Source organism: Vombatus ursinus, unplaced genomic scaffold (genome assembly GCF_900497805.2).
Source record: "Vombatus ursinus unplaced genomic scaffold, bare-nosed wombat genome assembly UNPS02014779.1, whole genome shotgun sequence".
In the NCBI taxonomy this organism is placed as follows: Eukaryota; Metazoa; Chordata; class Mammalia; order Diprotodontia; family Vombatidae; genus Vombatus; species Vombatus ursinus.
Genome location: NW_020954557.1, coordinates 31,548,397 through 31,575,511, shown reverse-complemented (window position 1 = coordinate 31,575,511; position 27,115 = coordinate 31,548,397). Strand labels below are relative to the sequence as shown.

Sequence of the window (27,115 nt, the reverse complement as noted above, 5' to 3'; positions counted from 1 at the left end):
GTCTGGAAGAGACTGGCTGGTACCTGTCTTGCCTCCCCAAAACACAGAGGGAACCCAGCTTGGAATGCAAACAACAAATTATGTCAGCTGGTGATATGGATTTGGGGGGAGGGGGATTGTCCTTGACACATTCAGGGCTTCCTGAATGTTCCTGAGTCCAGTATTTCTGGAAAACAAGGCAACTCAAAAAGACAAGTTCAGGGGACCCCTTAAGAACCCTTAACCTTACAAGTAAAGTCTTAAGGATTTGCCTGAAGCCCAGAGTCACACAACTATTAAGTTTTGGAAATCTGAACACAGCTCTCCCCATCCCCTAACCCTACACATGGTCCATTATATCACACTGCCTCCATAAAGCAGGTAGATTAAAATTTAAGTATCTAATTTATTACAATATGTCTACTAAATTGCCTTTAGCTTTTCTTGCATAAAAAAAGGTAAAGAACAATCAATTCTTGTTGAATTAGTAAAACAGGATTTTCTTAAACATAATCACATAATAACTATTTTATTTATATTTCTTTCTCATAGGGAACAAAAAAAGGAGGGAAACAAAGCAGAGTAGACCAAATATTCAAAAATTTAAAAAAATCCTGTAAACACTAAGTAGTCCTAAGGAAATCAGACTTGAAAATAATTAAAAGCTCTCAATGAAGTTTGCTTTATTTCATCCTTATTAGATCTATTACCTTGTTTTACACTTAGGGAAGTCATAGTATTAACAAAGGAGGACATGATGATTGATTCATCTTCAGGGCACACTGAAAGATTCTGAAATAAAACCGGAAAAAGCCAATGCATAATTTAAAATTTTAAATAAATAACCACATAAAAAACATTATGGCTGGCAATTGGCACATAAAAGGTAATTTAAATTGGCTTTAACAAAGAATCCAAAACTTTTCCCCACCAAGTGTATTAACATCAATCATATCCAAATTTAAAACACTAGCTCTGAAACTACACAATGTATTTTCAGCTTGATGATTTAACAAATGACCAATGTGAATCACATAATAGCTAAGAGATCTGTTTTGTCACTATAAAAACTCATGTATTTCTGAAGGAACAGTAACAGAAACCATAACAAAAACAGAAGTCACTTTAAAGATCAATGTTAAATGCTGCAGAATTTGGCTATGACACTTATTAACAATTAGCAAGATGATCAAAATGAACTGATTTATTAGCCCACAATGCAAATCTGATGGCTAAATATAATGTACAATGGATAATGCTGTATATAGACAATATCGAAGTCAATAATTAATGTACCCCCTTTGGCTTATTTAGTAATAGCTATTTTGATAAAAACCACAAGTTATCTCCGTCCTAAAGGATAACGTTAACAGTTGTCCATTCAATTTTAATGAAAACTAGAAAATGAAAACATCGGAGCTCCATCTAGTGGAGATGTAAGGAAAGCAACCAAAAATCTGAATAATCTTTAACAACACAGTACAACGAGAGAAAAGACTTTATCCCAGTTTTGTGTCACCTATATCCTAAAGACAAGTTAGATTTATAACATTATTATTACCTATCAAAGGGCAGAACAAATTAAAAACTTTTGTGGGCTGGTAAAATAAAGGTACTTTACCATAACATTCAGCTTGTAATTTATGGAGCTCTGTATATAATCTCAAACTTTTATCACTCTTCCCATATTCTGCTACTTTAAAATATTTTGGGGAAAGAGTTATTACTTTATACAGCCTGAAGCAAATAAAAGCTGGGTGGTTTCCTTTTTTTTCAGAGAACTCAATGGGATTGAAATATTAAAATTCATATGCTTATAGGATAATTGGTATAGTCAACATCTCTTGGAGTGGGGAAAAAACACAAAAACGTAACTCAAATCATCTACAATTGCAACAATACCAACAAAAATGAAAAATCAAAGGGAAGAAAGAAAGTTTAAAAATACACCCCCTTACAATTACAAATTGGGCTTTCTTTTGAATACATGGCAGAGTAAAAAAATAGTAAAATATTCACAGAATCACATAACATTAGAGCTAAATATTCTATTAGTCCAACTCCATTTTGTAAATCAGTAAATCTAAAGCCCAAAGCAGTGACGTTACTTGTCCTATAATAACAAGGTACTAAATGTCATAGCTCTAACTAGAGCCCAGCTCTTCTGAGTGTTCTGACCCCAACTCCAGTTGGTGATCTTTCCAGATTTATCCTCCAGTTTCTTATTATGTTTTAATTGAGGTAAATTTGGTAACCTGAGAGTTAAAGGACTTGATCTCAAATCTTACCTCAAACACAATGGGTCAAAAGCAAGTCACTTAATCTTTTAGAGCCTCAGGTTCCTCAACAAAAAATAAGGATAATATTTAAAAATACCTCCCTCAGAGAACTTTTTGAAGTTCTTTACAAATCATAAAGCACTATGGATGTAGTTACTATTAGTAATAATTGTTAGAAATTAGTTAAAGCAGGAATAAGTGATAGAATGATAGAAAGTAAGAAATCTGAATCTTTTTTCACCTGAACAAGCTCATTTAAAACCACAGCATCAAATCCAGAGAGATACTGCACATAATATCTCTGCATTACTGGTCCATATTTCCTTACATGTGCCCTGAGCTCTTCCATGTAGAATATCAGTTCAGCAATGTGCCTTTAAAAAAATGAAAATAAGTTAAAATATTAATTGCTCTTGAAAAACAACCAAAATATCCTTTTTTTGTTTGTTGCTTGCTGTTTTTTTCAATATATACATAAGGTCCTCCTGACTCCATGGCTGGTCCTTTATCCACTGCATCACCTAGCTGCCTCTTTCCTTATATTTTGTAAGGATTTAAATATACCTTAGTTCCATTGCAAAGTACATCACAATTTTAAAACTCATAAGCCATCTTTTAAAAATTCTAAGGGACCAAGTATTATGAAATAATGTATTAGTATTTTGTTGATCCTTAATTCTTCTGTTTTCTTCTGTTGCTTACTACTCAAAAGTTTTAAAATGGAAGACATTTTAAGTGATAGTGTGCTTCAGTACTAACATTTAGACTTAGGTTTCAATTGTTTACAATGATAAATGAGGGTTTTTTTTTAAAATCCTTTAAAAAAACAATTATTCTACATGGTCTATACAGATCTTTGGCCTTCTTAGAGGAGCAGCAAAAAAATGATCTTATAGGGACCATCACAACGATATTCTAATCATCACCTCAGACACAATTAAGTCTACAAGCATCTTCCTATTTGGTACTTTTCCTGCTCTATTATTAGCAATTAGAAATATTTAAATCCTCTAATTCCTATGTTTCAGAATCACAAAAATCCCCTTCTACTGCCACTGTCATTATCACTATTCAACTCAGCACCAGGCCGCCTCAATTTTTACCCTCCTCTGTCCTCTATCCTGTCCCTCCCTTTTCATCTTCAATTCTTTTAATATTACTTCCAATTCTTAGTAGTAACTGAAATTTCCCCTAAAGAAACCACATCCTACAAGATCTTCAATATTGGGTGCTTATATTTTCATTTACATATATTCCTAAACCCAATATTAGGACAAATCTACTTACTATTTGCTTTCATACTGTTACTTCCAAATTATATCTCTGCTGCCATTACTGTTGACTCCTTAGAAGATGTAGATAAGTGACTCAAGTTTATTGTTAGAACTTCAGTATTACATCTCTATCTGCTATATTTCACCTGGATTTTCTGAAAGTACCTCAAATTCATTATGTCCAAAATAACTCATCAATATCCATCCCAAACCTGCCCCTCCTCCCAACTTGTTTCTTCTGATAGCACTAGCATCCTCTGAGTTGAATCATTTTTGACTTTTCCTTCTGCCTCACAAATATAATTTGATTAGTAGCTAAATCCTACTAATATATAATATTTCTTGAATTCATCTTATCTTCTTTCACTCATTCTCCCACCACTCTAATTCTGGTCCTCATCATCTTAACTGTCTCAAAGTCTCCTCTACAATCCATCCTTCACACACCTACCAAAATAATCTAATACAAATACTGTAAATGTCATACCCTTGCTCAAAAACCTTCAGCAGCTCCCTAATGTCTACAGTGCACAATATGCCTCTTGACATTTTTCTAGTCAAAAAGAACCATTTGTGCTCTCCTATGCCAACACATGCTATCTCCCACCTCCATGTATTTATGTATATTGCCTCCCATTCCTGGAATAGATTCCCTTAGTCTGTTTTGTCTGTAAAACTACTCCTCTTCCTTCAAGACTCAGTCAAGTTGCCACGTCCTTCATGAAGCTATCTGTGATCAACACCCCTCATTTTTCATCTTAGTATCTCCAACATAGTGCATTATACACACAACAGTAAGCACTTTTAAAAGGTTAAGAACTAAATGTATTAGCCAAAGATTAATTTGATTTTAGATACTTTGGGGGTTTTTTTATACAGAGTGAAATTAAATCACAAATACTATCTGCTGATGCAGTTACCTTCCTTGAAAAATACGAAAAATTCCTGATAAAATATCCCCAAATAGAAATGTTTTGACTAGTTAAAGTTTCTTTAGCTAAAAACAAATCAATTAGATGACAAACAGCCACCAAAAACCCATTATAATGATAATCTGGGATTTTTTTGCTGTTAAATCCAGGTTATGCCAGGGCAAGCTCTAGCAGGTTGTATGTTGCTATAGTCTTCAGGTATGAGTCCAGGGACACACTTAGTGGTTTAAGAACTATATCTAACCTTGATAAGTTTAAAAAGTGTCAAAGTTTGGAGGATAATGAATTTTTAGAAACATTAACTCTCTGAGACCATCTGCTTGGTTGCAATCTATACAAAGGTGAGGTCTTAAAGAAATCACATGTGTCTGAATTGAAAAGTACGTTTAACCTAGGGTGTATTTATAAAACAAGCTAGAGAAATATGATTCAGATGACTCAGATGCTTTTTCTTTAACTTTTGGTTAAAAAAAAAGTTGACATAATTCTATATTTATAGCACTAATAAAGCGAGAAAATGAAAGTAGTTCTCTCAACAATTGCTCATTATTTGAGCATACTACAGAGTAAAATAGAAAGGCAATGTATTGTAATGGTGAGCTAGCCTCAGCAAAATGTGGGTTCAAGTAGTCTGAGATACACTGCATAATCCTGGGCAAAGTACTAATACTGGACTGTGCCAAGTAACTCACAAAGGCTAAAAGTTGCCAAACAGAGGCAACTTTCCTTCTGTTTTACTACATTAAACGCTATTATTTGTCCTCACCTAGACCTCACATCTCTCTATCCCTCAGTTTTTTCCCAGACCATAATAATTACTGTACTGTCTATGCTCTCCTTCTTTATCTCAACGCCCTGGTGATTTAATTCAACTCATAACTATCCTCTATGCTCAACTCCTTTGTCCTTTCTATCATAGATTGTGCCTTGCCAAGTCCAACCATGGATTAAACCCACCATCATCTGCTCTTACTTCTCAAGACAGCTAGGTGGCAGAGCAGATAAAGTATTGGGCCTAGAGTCAAGCAGACATGATCTGAGTTCAAATTTGAAGTCAAACACTAGCTGTGTGACCCTGGGAAACTCTGTTTACTCAACCATAAAAGGGGGATACTACTAGCACCTTTCTCCCAGGGTTGTCATGATGATCAAATGAAATAATATTTGTGGAGTGCTTAGCATGGTGCCTGACACATAAAAGGTACTAAATAAATGCCTATTTCCTTCCTTCTTTCCTATTCAGATGCTACTGAACAGATGCTGCACAAAACAAATCAGAAAAGCTTTGTACTGTATACAAATTTATGTTACTTAATCTCAAATGTGCCCTCACAACAGCAAGGTAATCCTTTTATACTCCCCTAATTACTTTGGTATCCCATTCATTGACTAACTATTCAAAACCTTTTCATGAGTCTTCAAGCTTTCCACAGAATTCTCTCCAACTTCTCGGCTGAGGATCTTGCCTCATTTCAATGAAAATATTGAAGCCATTCCCTGAGAACTCCTTTTTCTCTTCTCTCCCTTACAAGGTATCACTCTATCAGTTTCAACCCTGTCTCACAGGAAAAGGTAATTTTTCTTGTGAGAGACATGCATCCTTGATCTCATTCCACCCAATCTTCTCCAGCAAACTACTCTATCTATCATCTCCACTATCACTCGTCCTCATTTTTTCTCCTGGAGCTTCCCTGATAACTTCAAACAAGACCACATTTCCTCCATCCTTAAAAAACCCTGACTTAATTTCTGACCATCCCCACTAGCATTTTTTAAAAAGATATGAGAAAACTTACCTCCCCACTCCTTTGCAGAAGTGAGCAACTTTTTTTATAGTCATTCAAGTTTTATTGGTGTTATTTGTTTTTATAGTATAAACATTTGCAGATTATCCCTGTCTCGTGTAACAAAGTAAAATGATTACATAAACCTGACATAGTGACCTCATCTGAAAGTGAATGCAAAGGTTCCCCTCTGTTGCTGTGGTTTTCAATAAACAGAAATCTATTTTATTTCATCTCCACCTCCCATCTTATTAAAACAAAGAGAAAAAAATTCCTCATAGTAACTATGCAGAGCCAATTAAAACAAATCCTCTCTCGTAAAAATATGCATGTGTGTTTCTGCACCTGATATCTATCTCTGTCAGGAGATTTGTTGTTGAGTTGTTTCAATTGTCCAGCTCTCCATGACCCCATTTGGAGTTTTCTTAGCAAAGACACTGCAGTGATTTGCCATTTCCTTCTCCAGTTCATTTTACAGATGAGGAACTGAGGCAAACAGGGTTAAGTGACTTGCCCAGGGTCACACAGCTAGTAAGTGTCTGAGGCTGGATTTGAATAATTCGATAATAACTCTTAATTTTCAAGGCTGATTGGTTTTTTATAGTTGTTGTTTTTTATAATGTTGTGGTTTTGTATAATTGTTGCCCTGGTTCTGCCCATTTCATCCTTTATCAGTTTGTAAGAGTGTTCAAAATTTTTCATTTTTATAATGTTAATGCTACAATATAAACTGTACTTCTGGTTCTGCTTCACTCTGCATCACCTGGTAAGTCTTTCCATCAGCTTTCATTCTGTACCTCTCCTCCTCCTCTTAGCCAAACTCTGAGAAAGCCATTTACAAGTAGTGTCCCTACTTCCTCTCCTCTAAATCACTTTTTTCACATTAAATTTTATTTTCAGAGCCATATTCTTTCCTTTCCCCATCTCCTCTCTCCATTGAAGAAAACAAGAAAAACAAACTTTTAAAAACACGTACAATCAAGCAAGACAAATTCTTTCAATGGCCATGACTATCTGTCTGTCTGACTCTATATATTATTAATCTGTTCTATTGTTCAAGCTCTCTATTTCCCAACCAGTACCAAACTGTTTTGATATATACTGCTGTGTAGTTCTCTGGGATCTGGTACTGCTAGGTCCCCTCCCTTCCCATTCCCCTTTATTAATTTTCTTGATAGTCCTGATCTTATGTTCCTCAACTCAAATTTCACTGCTATTTTTTTCTAACTCTATGACGCAATCCTTGGGATGTCTATTATGACACCGAAAAAATACATTAATATAGGTAACATTGTCATTTTGATTAAAATGTCTCGGCCTACCCATGAGCAATGAAAATTTCTCCAATAATTTAGATCTGCTTTTATTTGAGTAATGAGAGAACTGAGACAAGTGGTTAATTGTGGGAATTGAGTGAACCACAGACTACATCTCATGACTCAATTCTGGAGCTAGCTCAGTTTCCTTTCTATTCAATTATGGGTCTAGTCCAAATTCTGTCCTGTGAGAAAACTTCATTCAATTGTGGGAATTGGAGAAAAAAACCTTGTTGCACTGTTTGAACCTAGCCCTGCATGTCTGGGAAAGTGAACCACCTCCACCTGCTACTTAGGGACCCTTTACTAAGGACTTAGGTTATGCTGACCAGAAACTCACATCTAAAGACTGATGCAAGGAGTTTTTTCATAATTTTATATCTCAAGCTATTCATATATCTTATTTGAAAACATGCCCCCATACTGATCAATCAGTTATTATTTCCATGTTCCTTTGATTGTTTACAGACACTTTTGGGAATGTGATGCCTCTTTTTCTGAATTCAGGGAATTATGCCTGTTCACTCCCCCCGTCCTAAATTGGAAAGTCCCTAATTTTTCATCCAATTAGAAATCAAATTACCTAATGTTGCATTGTTTCCTTTCAATTAATTGGCCTTATTTAATTTTTTTAATGTACAAAAGTCTTTCTCCCTCCTTATTCAGGGTTCAGGCCTAAGCTGAGGAGGTCTGGTCCCAGTGTGTTGGGCAATTGGCATGCATTGCTTAATAAATCCATGTGCTTAGCAGACCAAACCTTTGCTTCCTCAGTCATTTCATTTTTTACCCACAACAGTGTTGTGTAATTGTGTTCATATGGTTACTCTGTGTGTATTGGCCAGTAGACTGCTGTATTTTATGTTGTCTTGACATATATAAAATGGAATTTCTCTACATCTTCCTGCTGAATTTTTGGTAATATGCAAAGATGCTGAGGATTTCTACGGATTTATTTTACATCCTTTAACTTTGCTAAAGTTGTTAATTATTTCAATTAGTTTCTTCACTGACTCTCTAGCATTCTCTAAATAAATTATCATATCATCTGCAAAATGAGATGGTTTTGTTTCCTCTTTGCCTCTGCTTATTCCTTCAATTTCTTCTTCTTGTCTAGTTATTATGGCTAGCACTTCTAGTACTATATCAAATAGTAATAATAAGAGTGGCCATTTTTATTTCACTCCCTGATCTTATTTGAAAGCTCTCCAGTTTATCCCTATTACAGATAATGTTGGCTCATGGCTTTAGACAGATAGTAATCATTATACTATAAGGGAAGATCCACTTATTCAATGCCTTCTAGCGCTTTTAACCGAAATAGATGACGTATCTTGTCAAAAGCTTTTTATATATCTATTAATATAATCAAAGAAATTAAGTGACTTGCCCATAATCACATAACTGATAAATGTGAAAGACTGGATTCATACCCAAATAGTATAATCTTCAGATATATCCACTATGACACTGAGCCTGCAGCGACCTCCTTAGGATCATCTAATCTAATTTCCGAATTTTAGAGAAAAGGAAACTAAAGCACATTTTCCTCATTTAATTCATTTTACTTAAAAGTTAAATGAATTGTCCATAGTCAAACAGCAGCCAAGTGGCATAGTGAATAAAATGCTGGACTTTTACTTGGGAAGACCCAATATCAAATACAGCTGCAAACTTACTGAGGAGCAGTGTGACTTTGAACAAGTTTGCCTCTGTTTCCTCAACTGCAAAACATGTTTAATAATAGTACCTACTTCATAAGGTTGTTATGAGAATAAAGTGATTTAATGTTTGTAAAGAGATTTTTAAAACTTAAAATGCTACATAAATGAGTTATTAAGTTACAGAGAAAGAATTAAAATTCAAGGAATTATGATTCCAAAGTCAGGGCTCTTTGCACTAGATTACACTGCCTCTTTCCTACTTCAATAATGGCCAACCTCACCAGAATTCACTTTTAAAAAACAATCATTTTATCTTCCTAAAGGTTATAAAAACCTTAAACTATTTTTTTCTGTAATGGACTGGTTACAGGAAACTCATGCTTTTATGTTGTAGTATACTATTATCTATTTTCCACATTACCTTTCATCATCTCAACAATACAATAAATATTTACATATCCCCCTCCTCTTTTCTTCCATGGACTGCATTCAAAGCTCCAAAGAGATGCATGTAATTCATAGGACCATAAGATTTAGAGCTGAAAGAAACCTTAGACATCACTGAGTTTAGCCACTTCATTTTATAGGTGAGGAAAACCAAGGCATAGAAAGGTTAAGTAACTTGCCTAGTCTCACACAGCCAGTGTGTGAGGCACAATTCAAACCCAGGTTTTCCTGACTCCAAGTCCAGTACTCTATCTACCACATAAACTAGACGGCAGCCAAAAGACCAGAAATATAACTACACAAAAGTCTAACCTTCCCTAGTTAGGCCCTGCAAAAATACTGAAAGCTAAATTAATATCTTTCTTATCCTAGCTTTTTCATGTCAACTTCATTGAGTATGACATTCTTAAAATATGCTAACTTATAAAATATTTTCAAATTTGGACAATGTGTGATGAAAGACAAGGTCACTGTGTCAATAATTATTTCCCACCAGTTTGTAATTCTTAGAATGGACTACACATGCCCCCAGAGAATCTCATCAGGAGGAGGAATCATCCTGGAAGACTACATCACCTTTGGTTAGTCTAACATCTCATTAGTACCTCCAGTACCTTCTGCCCTTCCAACCGGAGAACTAGAGGGTAGAGCAAGAACTCCTCCCAAAGTTTTCATTTAAAGAGTGCTCTCAGGCCATTTCCCACGATCACATATTCCTCATTTCTTCCCACCCCAGCTTTTCAGCATCCTTTCAGTGTTGTCTTCCCTTGTTAACCCATTAGAGTATAAGCTACTTGAGGGCAGGGACTATCTCTCCCACTTACCATAGGGCCTGGCTCACAGTAGGTGCTTAAAATGTTTTACTGATTAACGGTGGTGGTCTTTTTAAATCATTTTACTACAACACTAGTTCTTGAAAGCCCATTAAAAGGTAAAAAAAAAAAATGTTGCTAACATACTTATCTATAAAGTCATCTGCACTCTTCTTTGGCATGTTATCTGCATGACGCAGTAGCCAAATAATTTCATCACGAGCAAAAGATAATGCCATAAATACAAAAAGTGCCTGAAAAACAAAAAGTTAAAGAGTTTATACTTCAATAAAAAGTTTTAAACAATATTTATCCAACTATACTTTCCATTTACCTTCCAGTTCCCTACCCTCACCTCCCAGAATCTTCTTAGCCACAACAAGTCAGTGGCTCTTGATAACCTGAGGCATATAGGTCATGAGAAAATACAGTATAACAAGTGCTATTAAAGGATAAGGAAAGTTTCAAGGGGAAAAGGGGAAAAAAAATGTTTTCCTGCTGTTTGAGAGTAATTTACTTTAAAAGAATGAGCCAACCTAAGCGAAACAGTTAACAGGAAGAACGACAAGTAAGGGGAAGAAATTGCTGAGAGGTTAATTTGGGAATCTACATAAGGAAAAACTTCTTTTTTTTTTTTAATTTTTTACTAACTTATTTTGATTTATCAACAATCACTTCCATATGCTTTTGAGTTTAAAATTTTTCTCCCCCTTCCTCCCCACCACCCTCCCCAAGATGGCACACAATCTGATATAGGCTATACATATACATTCCTATTAAACATATTTTCACATTAATGACGTTGTAAGTAAAAATTAGAACCAATAGGAGGAACCACCAGAAAGAGGAAACAAAACTCAACAGAAGAGAAAAAAAATAGCAATTCAAATTCCCTAGTTCTTTCTTTGGATGTGGATAGTATTTTCCATCACGAGGCCTTTGGAGATGTCTTAGATCTTTGCATTGTTAGGAAGGGTTAAGTTTATCAATATTAGTCATCGCACAACATGGCTGTTAGTGTGTACAACGTTCTCTTGGTTCTGCTCACTTCACTCAGCATCAGACCATACAAGTCTTTCCAGGTTTTTCTGAAGTCAGCCTGTTCATCATTTCTCATAGCACAATAGTATTCCATTACATTCATATACCACAACTTGCTCAGCCATTCCCCAACTGATGGCCATCCTCTCAATTTCCAGTTCTTTGCCACCACAAAAAGAGCTGCTATGAATACTTCTGAACATGTGGGTCCTTTTCCCATTTGTATGATCTCTTTGGGATATAGCTCTAGAAGTGCTATTGCTGGGTCAAAGGGTATACACATTTTTATAGCCCTTTGGCCATAGTTACAAAGGAAAAACTTCTTAATACAGCTGTCTAAATACCAAATAGGTTGCCTGCCTAAAAAGATAACGGGTTCTCCTTTACTAGAAATCTCAACGCAGAGGATTACAAACCAACCAATTCTTAGGTACATTGAAAAGGGAATTCCTGTGAAGGTCCATTGACCTCTCAAGTCCTTTCCAAATATTCCTACTCACTCTAATTAAAATTAATCTGATTCCAAAGTAAATATTTAAAATGAGTTTACAGTATTCAATGGTTCAATATAGAATTTTTCAACACATCACTTTTTTAGTGAAAATAAATGCGAAATTCATTACCTTAGGCCCTAGTAAGCCAGGCTGATCAGATAAGACAGTAGCTAATTCTTTCAGTGCAGATCTTAAAAACTTGCGTCTTTCTCTATGCATTGAACCACTATATTAAAAGAAAAAAAAAACAGAGATTTACTCATTAACTGAAACATAAATTGTTTCACAACTTAAATATTAGCTGTTTACTGCATCTTTTAGTATTTTGGTTTTGTTTTTCAACAAAATAATTTGGGTGAAGATAAATGAATGCTAAAATAGAAACAATGTTATCATTATAGTATACTGCAGAGTACCTAGAAAGAAGTGGATGAGTAGTTCAAGAAACTGATCACAGGACTGGTAGAGCCAGATATAGTACTAATGAAGGATTTCAATTAGCTAGACATCTGTTGGAAATTACTCTTTCCTAAAAGCAGAATACTTAAATTTCTAAACTTGCCAAAATGATAGTTTTATCCTTTTATCCTTCAAAAGTTGCAGGAACCAACACAAGGAAAATTTATTCTAAATTTCATTCTAACCAACAGGGAGAAAGAGGCTGCTGGGGTGAAAAAGATGGGGAATATGGAAGGGACATCGCCACTACAGCTAAGAATGTGTGAGAGAAGAGAAAAAAGATTTTGTGAATGCAGATTAGGGAAAAAATAGTAAAGATCCATGAACTAAAATTCTGTAGAAGTCAGTCCAGAAGTAATGGAAAACTCTCAAAAATGTATTTCTGATGACACACAGAAAAACAATTTTGATGAGGAAAGAAGGCTGAATAAAGTGACCAATGCATATACAAAAGGAACTTACCAATTATCTCAGATTTTGTAAAAAGACATGTAAAAAAAACAAAAGCAGGGGTAGATAAGAATGAATTCAATAGTACATAACCATCTTTCAAGAATCCTCTATCAAGGATATTACAGCCCACAATAAGCTATGGTTTGCAAGGAAAGCTTAGGACAACAAAAAGTGTCTTTTAAAGCTATGTTCAGGAAAGAAAAAGAATGCTCACAGAAGGAACAGGACACTGCTGCTCAGAGTGGAAAGAACAACAATATGTGGGCAGGCCTCAACTTCTTTTTGATTTTGTTTTCTCAGCCATGGAGAATGACCTTTCAAATAAAAAGGTTATTAACAAGGCTAACAAAGAGCTATCACCTACGATAAGTAAAGATGTAAGAGAACACCCAGATAATCCCTAATAAGTTCAAGTCACCTGGACCAGAAGACTTATAGCCTAGGGTAGTTAAAATGGTGAGTATCACTGCTTGAGCCATTATCAGTGATCTGTGAAAGATCAAGAAAAATAGGAGAGGAATCATAAGACTGAAGAGCCAATGCGCCAGTTTTCAAAAAAAGTGGAAAGAACGGAGTCCGCAAAAAATAGGCCAGAGAACTTGACTGATCGGAAAATTCTACAACATATTATTAAATGGAATGTTTAGTAGCCTTATAGAAAAAAAAACACAGTAATCACAAAACATAGCATTGCTTCATCAATAGGTTATGCTTATTTCCTATTTTGATAAGAGTTGGATGAACCAGACGGCTTCTGAAGTTGTTGTTGTTGAGTCGTGTGTGACCTCGTGGACCATACAATGTCAATGTTTGTCCATGGGGTTTTCTTGGCAAAGATAATGGAGTAGTTTGCCATTTCCATCTCCAGTGGATTAACACAAATAAAAGTTAAGTGACTCACCCAGGGACACATAGCAAGTAAGCATCTGAGGTCGGATTTGAACTCAGATCTTCCTGACTCTAGGCCCAGCACTCTGTCCTTTGACTCATCTAGCTGCCATAAGGCTTCTGAAGTACCATCCCTTAAACATTCTGTTTTTGATTCTACAAAATCAAAGTTAAGAAAAACTCTTCCAAAATTGATATCTAGGGTCCATAACCACACAGCCTTCCAAATAATATTACCTGACTAATTTTTTAATGTTTAAATACTTAATTCACTTCTAAGATTTACATCCATTTTTAGCTCTGCTCATTCTTTTCCCCTACCTAGCCTTCCCTTATCACTTTCATCACTTAAATTAGTTATATTCCTCTCTCAAACCCTATTTCAATTCCTATTTTCTTCATGAAGCCTTTCCCCACTACTCCAGCCCCCAGGAACTTATTTTCCAGACAGTTATTTTATGTATCATCAATGTGACAATAATAGCTAACATTTTTATAGTGCTTACTATGCAGGCACTGTGCTAAGAGCTTTACAATTATTATCTCATTTGATCTTCACAACAATCCTGGGAAGTAGGTGAAATTATGATCCTCATTATAAAAATGGGTAAACAGAGGCAAAGAGAGATTAAGTGACTTACCCAGAATCACACAGTTAGTACATGCTTGAGGCTGGATTTGAACTCATGTCTTCTTGATTCCAGACCTAGCACTCTAGTTAGTACGTGTCTGAGGCTGGATTTGAACTCATGTCTTCTTGATTCCAGGCCTAGCACTCTATCTACTGGGCAAGGTTATACATATTTAGCACATATTCTTTATTAATTTCATATGTAATTTTTATCTCCCCATCATGCCTTATATTCATTAGTATCTCTTACCCCTTACTGTATAGCACAGTTTTGGGCTCAATTAATACCTGTTGATTTAAGTTATTATTAAATATTTAAAAGCACGTGGAGGCAGCAGAGTATATAGAAAGAATACTGGACTTAAGAGTCAGGAAGACTAAGGTTCAAATTCCGCCTCTGGGATTTACCAGCTAAATGGCTACGGTCAAGTCACTGATCCCTCAGAGCTTTAGTTTTTCTCATCTGTAAAATGAGTATACCTCTAGAATCTCATGAGGTTCTTTTGAGAGTTAAATTATAGATTTTATATAAAAGTCTATTTCAAATTTTTAAAGTACTACATACTATGTCCCCATGTAAAAACTCTGAATTGCAAGAAATTAGAAGTCCTGGTTGCCAAACAAGGAACTTGGGAAAAGCGAGATGTGCTTCCTCACATAACTAATTATGAAAACAAAAATAGGATACTGATGTTGGCAATAAAAGCAGAAAAAGGAAACATAAACTATTCTAAGAAGTTTAAATACTTTTGCTAACTAAAATAGCTATTTCATTACCTTTCATTTTGTGAGTCATGCATAATACTGTAATAAATTCAATTATTGCTATTTCTTAAAGTGTAAGCATATACTTATATATTAGTATAGACATTTCCTCATAAAAGATCCTCATGAAAAATAGACTTCTAAAAACCTGTCATTATATAATTTCTATAATGTTTCACATTATAGGGTAAGTGTGTATAATACCATCATACTGGTTCATATATATTTTCCCCTCAAAGTTGGCTGGTACAAGACCACTACAACAAATAATGTAAACTATAATCACTGTACCTTTCAGGATGAACTGATATAATTTGTCAGTTAATCCTCCCTGCAACTCTCTAAAAGATTAAGAGTGAAGGCTACATTCAGGGAATGACCAATTTTTTTTACCAGCACAGTGTATGGTTTGTTTTTTTCCAGAAATAGCCAATGCTGTTTAAGTCAAGAATTAAAAAGTATATTGTTTACATTTTAAACTCATTTATTGAATTTTACAGCTATAATCAAAGCACAGAATCAGGTATATTCTATTACACCCACTTAAAAATAAGTAAAGTCAAAATGGAAAGAAAAAACCCCAAATCTTCCTGCATCATTAAACTGTTGTATAACTTTCCTTAAAAAGATATTTAAGAGTTTAATAAGATTTATAAAGAACCTTAACTCACTGGAAAATTCTGTGTTGGAAGAACTAAAATAAAGAAAAGGCATAAGAGAACTACAACCTAGTAAAATGATTTAGTTTATGGGAAACCAGAAAAACTGTCAAAAGGCCCTGTTAAGTACACTAATTTTCATTTATAATAGCACTTTAAATTTGCCTTCATGAGAAAGAGAAAACTAGAGTTGAGAGAAACAAAATGGGGAAGATTGGTCATATCTATGGACTAAAATTTCAACTGTAAAATCTGCATTCTATGGAAAATAATATCATGCATATTTCCTACCAATTAATAAAAAAGATGAAGTTCTATGGCACAGGTGAGTAATCAATAAAAGTAGGATGTGTTTGCATTTTAGGGTTTGGGGGGGGAGAGGAAAGAGAGATGTTAAACAAGGGATGCAGAAATAGGCTACAACTTAGAAGAAAATAGTATCTACTGGTAACTGCCAGGGTGCTACTAAAAAATCAGTCTTTATGGAAGGGATGTCAGAAACTGCCGAGCCTGATGTGTTAACTTTTAGTTAAAAATCCTAAGTTTTAAAATACTTAGTTGTCAAGATAATGAGTCATGAATAATTATCCTCCCTTCAACTAGCATTATATATTGTATATGTGTGTGTGTGTGTGTGTGTGTATATATATATATATATACACATTACAATGTACATTTCAACAAAAAGCAGCTACTGTGTATATTGCAATTTATTATTTCAACAAAAAGCAATTTTATTTCAAGAAGGCACTGAATAATCCTTGATTAAAAAAAAAACACTTCACAAAAGTAAAAGTTATAAAAACACTTACGCATGTGACACAGCTGCTTCTTTGCACTCTCTTATGTCATTAATACGTTTGTTGTAGCTACATGTTAAAAAGGGTATCAGAAATGTTAGTGTTAGCAATTACACCAATAACAACCTGAACTTGGTAAAACCCAACACTAAGAAACATTCAGGCTCATGGCCTAGTGGACATGTTTTTCACTATAATTAACTGATAACAAAATCAAAAGTATACTAACTGGTGTGTATCTCTACTCCCAACCAACATCATTTACTTACTACTTCACTTTCACTTTCATTAGTCATGAATTCAACTGTGAGACCTTTCCAATCCCTTTCACATTAGCTCCTAAAAACAAGTTTTTAAAATGCCCAATAATAGGAATTTTAAAATAATTAACTAAAGAATGAGTTAAACAGTTCTGTTACTAAAATATCTGTTGCGTATTAAAGAGGATTCTAGCATACAGTAAAATCCAACAGTCAAATAATGGGACTAGATCAAGCTCTATAATGTGGAATCAGGCTTAGCTGTAATCTAAAACAGCTAAATTTAGATGGTTACTTTCCATGTACTCTGGGTTTATCTTGAATGTTCCAATTTCTATATGATGTCTTGCCCATTAGATTGTAAGCAACAGGAATTGTTTTTGCTTTCTCTTTGTTTTTCTAGCACTTAGAATGATACCTAGCACAGGATAAGCATTTAGCTTGTTGATATATAAAGCACATCTATCTTGGTGTGTTACCTGTCCACTAGTAACCAAAGCAAACTATCATTTGTATCTTAAAAACTAGTGGTTTATATACTGAGGAATTATTTTTGCATATATGAAGCTAAATCCCCCATTCATTTTTAACACATAGATGCCTATTCTAAAAATCTCACATACCATCATTTCAGTAACAGCCAAATCTTATTTCTTATCAACTTCACTGCAGAAACACTATTTTCTTACAGTTGTTAAATCACAGGACTGTAATTAAGCTCTTTTAATCTAAAAATATACTACCTTATGCTGCCCACTATCAAATTCTCATATAATTAAATTTTACCATAAATAAATTTCAACTAAAAAATGGAATTCTATGATGAATCTCTATCCTGAAAAACTTATTTTTCTTGCCCACAGTAGCAAAAATTGCAGTTATCCCTTTGATTTAATGTAGGAATCAGAGACTCTTAGAATCTGAACATGTTGATAAAATTATGAATATTAATAAATAGCAGATTATTATAAATAGGATCTTTTAAAATACCAGAGTTCAAAATTTAAAATGAATAGGACAAAATGCTTCAGAAATCATCCTTATAAGATTAACTTATCAGCTAATTACATTATATATGCTATTAAATAAGTTGATAGCATTAGCATTAACAAATTAACTACACAAATCTTTAAAAACACGTGTAATATAAAATTCAAAGAAAACATAAATGCTAATAGAATGTATAGTTACTTCAGAAATAGAAGTTAGGAAAGTTTAGGATTTACAGAAACTATACACTAAAGCAAAAACAGCCCAATCTCTTGCCAAACTGGTCAAAAAGTTAAAAAAATAAGACCAATTTCTAAATAATATACTCTAAAACTTGTAATTTATCTAAGCTTCTACCACAAAAATATTTCTTCAATAATCACCTTACAAATTTACTAATATTTTAAAGTAATTCAATTATAATTTTTTTTTAATAAGGGGCTTAACTTTAACAATATAGATTCTTAAATAAAAAGGAAAGTGTGACATTCCTATTAAAAAAATGAGGTTAAAGACCATTAGTTTTATGTTATTAGATACAGTATTTTTTGTCATAGACGCTTATGGCATTAATCACTATAAGCCATTAATCATTTGCATTGACAAACTATGATTTCAGGCTTTCACCAAAATGTTAAATGTGACTGCCTATGCAGGTACCATAGGCACTGATGATGGCAATTTAGAACAAAGGTTCTTAATCTGGGATCTGCAAACTCATTTTGAAAAAATATTTTGATAAGCGTATTTCATTATCTTTTTCTGTACTTTATTTTATGCATTTAAAAACATTCTCAAATGGAGTCTATAGGTTTTATGAGAATATCATTATCTTTATATCTGATTCTGTCAATGTGTAAAAGAATAAAAACTCAAGAATTTATAATTGTAAAAATAATGATTTTACATAAAATTTTTAAAGCTAATTATATAACTAAGACAGACCTTTTTTTTTTTTTTTTAAACACAGAAAGTCCCAATTAAGAGAGTCCTGGTTTCAAATTTAATTTCCCCTCAACTCCATATCTCTACTTGGCTTCAAGATATTTCTTACAGTTTCCTAGGGAAAGAAAACCTAAGTATGAAAAATGAAAAATTTATTTATTAAGTTAGAGAAGACATGAAATCAACTGCTTTAAACAGCTGACATTTAGATCATAAAATCATAGGCTGGAGTATTACTTCGAGTAATGCCTTAATATAGAACATATTCTCTTCAGTGATCCCTTCACTACTTTTTTCAAACTGCCTACTTTAATCTTGAAAGCACTTCTAAAGATTCTAAGACTCCAAATAACAAAGTAAATAGAAGAGTAAAGACTAACTATTCCAACAATCAAAATATAGGCTGCTACCCTAAAAGCCAAGAAAAGACACACACACACACACACACACACTCTCTCTCTCTCTCTGATTAGAGGCCCTCATTTGGTTTCATACAAACTACATTTAAGGAAGTAGGACAGAGACTGGTTTTCTTCCACCCTACACTCTCTACCTATGCTACATAATTATTGAGTTTTCCTATATTATCTGTGTTTGAATATATGCAACTTAAACATTAAAATTACAATGACCTTACAAAAGACATGAGAAAAATCAGACCATACCCTCTTATGTTTACAAACAAGTCTTCAGCAGCCTTATGAATATGAAAAACTTCATCCCGAAAGAGAGAAAGGCAAGAACTACTTTGAAGAGCTAACTTCCAAAGGTTCAGTGCTGTAGTATCAGTATTCAGGATTCCATGGCACAAAATAAAGCCAACTTTAAATAAAAAGAAAGTAAATACAAGTATAAAAATCTGAAGCAATGGGATTCTTTTATTTAAAATATAGGTCTTAGAAAAAATAGACAAACAACAATTCATAAATTTCATAGCTTTAAATTATATGTCATATTACTCTGCAATAGTAATACTCTCAAGATTGGGATACCATCAAAATTCTTTCTATTTGCTTAATAATATTAAAAAGTCTGAGTTCATTTTCCCAATGCTTACGTGGAAGGAAGTAAGCATTTCAGTCCTGGATAGAATGTAAAGTCAGGTCTATATAGGTGGTGCAGAGATATTCTGACATTTTGAACTTATATACAGTATCTTACAACCAGCTATATGGTGCTGGCTTCCAACCTCATCATTCAACCAAAATTATTCTTTCCAAAATTACTAATGTCCTCCTAATTACTAAATGTAATGACTCATTTTCAATCCTCATTCTTGGCCTTTCTGCAACATCTGACATTGTCAATTACCCTCTTCTTGATTCTCTCTTCTCTCTAGGTTTTTGTGACACTGCTTTCGTTCTCCTCTTACCTAACTGCTCCTTCTCAGTCTCCTTTGGTATTATCTTCACCCAGATCACACCCACTAACTGTGCGTGGATCCCACAGGACTCTGTCTGGGACTGTCTTCTCTTTCCACTCTTCTATTTCACTTGGTGATCTCATTAGATCCCACTGTTTCAATTATCATCTCCATACAAATGGCTCTCAGATCTACTTATCCAGCCTAACTTCTGCTTTGACTTCCAATCTTGTATCTCCAATCTTCTATCTGTCTATTAGACATCTCAAACTGGATTCCACTAGATATCTTAAGTGCAAGATGTTCAAAACTGAACTCATCATCTTTCCTTTCCAACGTTCCCCTCTTCCTAAATTTGTCAAGGGCACCACTCTCCTAGTCACCCAGGCTTGCAACCTAGGAGTCATCTTCAACTACACACTCTCTCTCTTTCTCTCTCTCTCTTTGTCTCTGACTATATCCAATGAATTAATAATTCCTGTCATTTTTACTTTAGTAACATCTCTGGTAAATAGCTTCTCTCCTGACACTGAAACCACCTTGGTACAGGATCTCCATTGCTTCACACCTAAAGTACTGCAATAGCTTGCTGGTCAGTCTCTCTGCCTCAAATCCCTTCCCACTTCAATCCACTCTTCACTAGGATGTCAAACTGATTGTCCTAAAGCACAGGTTTGACTACGATCCCTTCACCCCCTCACTCCCTACACTCAATCAATTCTAGTTGCTCCCTATTACACAGGATCAAATATAAAATTCTATTTGGCAACCTGGCTTCCTCCTACCTTTCCAGTCTTACACTTTACTCCCCTTCACATAAGCTATGACCCAGTTAACAATGGACTCCTTGCTGTTTCCTTACATATAAGACTCTATTTCCCAAATCTAGCCATTTTCACTGACTGTCTCTCATGCCTAGAACTCTCTCTTCATCTCTACCTCCTAGCCTCCCTGGTTTCTTTCAAGTCTCAACTAAAGTCTTACCTTCTATAAGTAGCCTGTCTCAGGCCTCCCTAAATCTAGTACCTTCCCTCAATTTATCTTGTACATAGTTGTTTGCATATTGTCTCCTCCATTAGACTGTAAATCCCTTGACTTGGAATAAGGACTGCTTTTTGCCTTTCTTTGCATCCCCTGTGCTTAGAACAGTGCACAGCATATAGTAAGCACTTAATAAAGGCTATATGACTGACTGAAAAGTTATGTTATTAGCCTAGAATGACACAGACAATATGTGTCTGAGGTGAACCCTCCTATCTTTAGCTCTGAGGCTACTGGCTCTGTATCTGTTGTACCAGCATGCCTCTTCATATGTATTTCATATGATATGTACATTAGCATGAAAGGATAAATTTTTACTCAAAAGAGCACAATGAAATGCTTTTATCCTCCCCAAGAAGTTGATAGTTAAACTTAGAGAAAACAAAAACTTTCAAGTGAGTATATTTTAGGTTAAAATCTTGAATGATTTTAAACTATAGTAAACTAAAAAATCTCAAGATAATAACAAATTTTAGAGATTACTTACAGATTATCCATTTTTCCATGGCATCCAAAGAGAGGTATTCACATGGCATCTTTAAAAAAGGAAATGCACAATTTATGGCAAGAAAGTCAACTCAAATAAAATTTTATTCCTCTCTACTCTCTTGCCATTGGTTTACTTAAAATATTCTAAATCTACTTATTTTGATCTAACACTACCCAAAAAGAGAGATTTTGTTCCACAATTTAAGTATCCACATCTAAAACTTCTAGGGAAAAAGGGCTAAGACATATACATAATATTCTCAAAGTCCAATTTTACCTACTCTCCTCTACAACTCTAATCTCATGTACTTTCTAATCAAGTTTTTTTTAAAAAGTAGACATTTTCAAAATTCACAAAGCAATTTTGGAGTCTGTAGAAATCTCAGGATATAAAATAATCATCTAACAATGAGCAATAGAAATTTCCCATTTTATTCTAAATAGTTTTTATGAAGGTTGCTAAATAAAAGTGTAATAATTATTGAATGAATCCTAGAAATAAGAATTGTAGCAATATGATTTGATGAGTTAAATTTTAATGATACTCAAATTGTAATTAGAATAGAAATGAATTTATAGAACACATTAAAATTATAACTGTATATATTACCTAATGATTTAATAGATTAATCATTCTACTAATATTATTTAAGGGAAGAAAGAGAATCATACTGTGTCAGATTGTGCAGGGTTAAGCATTGTACTGGGTGCACTAATGAGGCTCAGTAACTGTGCATTTCTCCACTGGTCAGCTGAGAGATTCCTTCGAGGATATACCATCTGAAGTGAAATCAGAGCATCTGAAAGAGACTATATAAAAAAGATAAATGTACAGTTATATATCTCAAGATAATTTTTTACTTGAAAGGAAACTAAAATTAGGTTTATTTTTTACATTTTATCATAAAACTAGGATAGTCCCTTGAACTAAAAACAAAGTAAAATTCTACAATAACGATATTTATCCTCCACACACAGCATACTCATGCAATTTTGTACTTTCAAAATCTAATATGCCTCTTTCTCTGGCCTCATTCTCCCAGGGAAAGAACCCGAAAGATCAGTTCCTTTCCAAAACAGTTGAAAACAGAACAGAACTACAAATAAATTATGTGCTGGAATCTTCCACCCCTAGAATGAGGATCCAAAGATAGCTCAGCTATGCAATTTAAGGCTTTCTATGCCCTATCCCATTAAAAAAGACTTTCACAGTTTTTAATTGTACTGTTTTAACTATAAACTACAACTATATTGTATTTAATGGCACAGTTTCCTGGTAAATTACTTTTAGGAAACATCAAGGATACATTATTTTCTTAATCATTTGAACATCTAACATAAAATGAACTGTGTCTGAAATAATCAAACATTGTGATTCTCAACCTTTTTGGAATAACCTGTTTTTGTAGCTTGCTTTCATAATCATCCTTTTCTTTTACCAAAAGTGAAATTTTAAAATTAAATTTGTTTTTACAATTATGTGAATTTTAAAAAGGAAAATCAGTTATTACCCTAAAATAACTAGATAATGTGGAATGTCAAAAAAGTAAGATTTGTGATTTCTTTTTTAAATGCAAATTAAATCTTTACCATGCATTCATAAGCACTCTGAGTGGGGTGTCCTCAGCCCGAGATAGCACTTACAGCCACCATATAAATGAGACATAGTAACTAAATAGCTGAGCCAAACAGGCTGGAATAGTCAACCAAAAAGTGAGATTAAATATAATTCTGAACAATCTTGATACTTCCACATACAAAACATTGCACCTATAATATTTTAGGAATTTGACATTAACTAATTTAATAGCATATCTGGTTATCTGTATTATATTAAATTTCCAATAATACATTAAATTTAAACATTTATTCTAGCTGTGTGACCCTGGGCAAGTCACTTAACCCCATTGCCTAGCTCCCCGCCCCCAAAAATAAAAAGACTAAACAGCTGAATTTTGGGGCAGCGAGGTTGTGCAGTGGATAGAGCACCAGCCCTGAAGTCAGGAGGACCTGAGTTCAAATTCAGCCTCAGACCAAAACACTTGACACTTACTAGCTGTGTGACCCTGGGTAAGTCACTTAACCCCTATTGCCAAAATAAGATAAAATAAAATAAAATTTAAAAAAAAAAATTAAACACTTATATAGGCTTTTGATAGGGCTAGAGGAAGAGATATGTAATAGTATTTGGTGATTCTTTGGGGCTTAAGGGAATTGAGACAGCTAATTATTGGTATGTCATTAACAACAGAGATTGTTGTTGTCCTGTGCCAGGACCAGGCACAGAAACTCTCAAAATCTGTCAAACTGATGACTACTATCTCCATCTGGTAATTCATCAGACAACTGATAATAGAAGGAAGGAATCTAAGAAACAATGCCAAGAATTATGAAATCCTGAACAAGAAACTTAAGACCCAATGAGTACAGGTAATATTTTTATCATTGAGGCAAACTGAAAGTAAGGGTTTTAGAAGAGAAAGGAAAATAAAGGAAGTGAACAACTTGTTAAGACAATGGTATCTGAAAACACCGTTTGATTTCTGGACCATAGTTTAAAATGTAGAAATGATAGCCTCTTGGCAAGGATATTTTTAATGAAAACTGTTGTTGTTCCGTCATTTCAGTCATCTCTGACTTTCATGACCCCACTTGAATAACAATAGTGGAGTGGTTTGCCATTTCCTTCTCTAGCTCATTTTACAGATGAGGAACTGAGGCAAATTGGGTTAAATGATTTGCCCAGGGTCACACACACAGTAATGAACAGAAAGCTCATCAACCAACCTAAGCTGAGGTCACATTTAAACTCAGGAAGATGAGCCTTCCTCACTGCTAGCCTAGAATTCTATCCACTGCACCACCCAGCTGTCCAAATGAAGACTATATGCCATCTGAAGTAAAATTAGAGCACCCGAAAGGGACTATTTAAAAAAAAAAAGGTATTAATTTGATACTTCCAAACAATTTTTACCTTGAAAGGAAAAAAAAATATGGCTATATGTTAGAGAATACTACAAATCTAACCAAAAAAGGCTTTAGACTAGGAAATCACACAAATGACTTAAATATATCTACCAAGCTTAATGTCTAAGATATGTAGCTACAAAGTATGCAGAAGAAAAACACTATAATTCACAGCAATCAAACCCATGGATGGCCTCAGATGTTTATACACAGACATATAAAATATGGGAAAAGAAAGCAAGATAAAATAGATATTCTTAAATACTGTAATGCTGGGTTTTGGCCAGAAGTACACTGGTAAAAATATTTTCGTCTGGAACAACAGATGGGTGAGGAGGGAGGTTGCAGAGTTAACCCTGTATACTGAGAAAGTATATTCATGTAAAAAAAAAATTTAGTAACCAGAAGAGGGATCCATGGTGAAGACCATTTGGGTAAAGATCAATGGAGAGAAACACAGTACCATACTGTCACTGGAGTATGGGTATACTAGAGAACCACTTGGACAAAAGGAAGAAACTGACAAGACAGGAATAGATGTTCAAGCCTGACAAAGACCTACATTGGTAGGGTGGTGATAAGGAACTTCTGTCTGTCTCACACACATCCCAGCTTAAATTTTCTGGGCTTCATTTAATGATAATTTCCTGACATTTTGAACTAAAAAGAAAGAACTGGTTGCTGAAATAGAAATATTGAGATTATCTGCAGGAAATGATTACTCCACCTTAGGATTCATGTCAGAGAAGAGGAAAGCCAGAAATAGTATGATTTCTATCCCCAGATTTAAGGAACAAATTGATTCCCAAAAGTTCAAAGAGAAGTTAGGTACAATAAGGCTTTATTCAGAGACTAAAATTCTACAGAGGTAGTAGCCCAAAAAGGAGGGGGAAGTTCTTAAAAATTAGATTCTAGAGACAAAAGATAAACAATCCCAATAAAGAAGAAAGAAGCAATGTGAATGAACAGAAAGCTCATCAACCAACCTAAGCTGGACTTGAGAGAGACATTGTACAAGAGATTCTGGTTCAGTTTGAGACAGATTTACTGGATTGAGTAGTCTCTTTCAACTCAGAGAAAAATTGAGGATGAAGAATCATCTAGAATAATCTACATCAATTAGTATGTCAAAAAAACAAAGTGGATTCAAAATAATGCTAGTCAATTTGGAACTATGCCCCTGGACAATCAAACTGTGCATATCCTTTGATCCAGCAATACCACTACTAGTCTATATCCCAAAGAGATCATAAAAAAGGGAAAAGGACACACACTCTTTTTGTAGTGGCAAAGAATTGGAAATTGAGGGAACGCTCATCAATTGAGGAATGGCTGAATGAGTTGTGGTATATAAATATAATGGAATACTACTATTTCATAAGAAATGACGAGCAGGAAAATTTCAAAAAAACCTGGAAAGACCTACATGAACTGATGCTGAGTGGAGTGAGCAGAAGCAGGAGAACATTTTACACAATAACAGCAATACTGTGCTATGATCAACTATGACACTTAGTTCTTCTCAGCAATATAATGATCCAAAACAATTCCAAAAATTCATGATGGAAAATGCTATCCACATCCAGAGAAAGATTATAAAGTCTGAGTGCAGATCAAAGCATACTGTTTTCACTTTTGTGTGTGTATGCTCTTTTACAACATGACTAAAATGGAAATGTTTAACATGATTGTGATGGGGTGGTGGGACCTAGACCCCAAAAAGCCCTAACATCTTGTCTCTGGAAGCTTGCCAATCTCTCAGTATGCCCTTGCCCTGTGAGAAAATTTTCTAGTGTTGCAGAACACATTCTCTTATCAGAACAGACAGTGGTACCTGGCCCAAGGATTTTTGTCCCTGGCTGGCCTCAGGACTCTCCCTCCTGCCAGATCCCCAAGGTCCATGCCTCTGACAACTCCCTCAATGTCTGACATACCCTCTACACTTTCCCATTCATAGCTCCCAAAGACACCTGGATCCCTAGATTAGCATCCCTGTCATTCCTTTCCCATGCTTCTTTTCCATATAAACCCCAGCACCATCCTCACTTTCCATAAGGACCCTTGCCTACTTTTGCTAAAGCATTACAATAAACTTTCTGCCCCTTGGCTAAGAGAAGGCTCAAAAGTATGAATTCATTCCAGTCAACTCTGCCTTGGCATTCTTGGGGTTCTAGCACTCCCAAACCTTGTCAACTACATGCGTATAACCTATATCTTGGCAGTGGGGGGAGAGGAAAGAAAAATTTGGAACTCAAAATCTTATAAGAAATCAATGTCAAAAACTATCCTTACATGTAATTGGAAAAAGTAAAATATTATTTACAAAAAACAAAATTAACTAGAAAAATAATGCTACTGAATATTAATTTTCAACACTAAAAAAGCT

At 34.4% G+C, this 27,115-nt stretch overlaps 1 protein-coding gene across 1 annotated transcript in view; it reads right to left on the bottom strand.

Moving 5' to 3' along the window:
• The window catches only part of NCKAP1 (NCK associated protein 1), a 131,672-nt gene that overhangs the window by 56,705 nt on the left and 47,852 nt on the right, over positions 1–27,115 (bottom strand). The window contains exons 7-14 of the mRNA XM_027865846.1: positions 22,435–22,572; positions 21,761–21,809; positions 19,535–19,691; positions 16,687–16,743; positions 12,149–12,245; positions 10,632–10,738; positions 2,500–2,632; positions 690–771 (exon numbers count right to left, since the gene is read on the bottom strand). Coding sequence (XP_027721647.1) covers positions 690–771; positions 2,500–2,632; positions 10,632–10,738; positions 12,149–12,245; positions 16,687–16,743; positions 19,535–19,691; positions 21,761–21,809; positions 22,435–22,572 — 820 coding nt within the window. The remainder of the gene's footprint in view (positions 1–689; positions 772–2,499; positions 2,633–10,631; positions 10,739–12,148; positions 12,246–16,686; positions 16,744–19,534; positions 19,692–21,760; positions 21,810–22,434; positions 22,573–27,115) is intronic.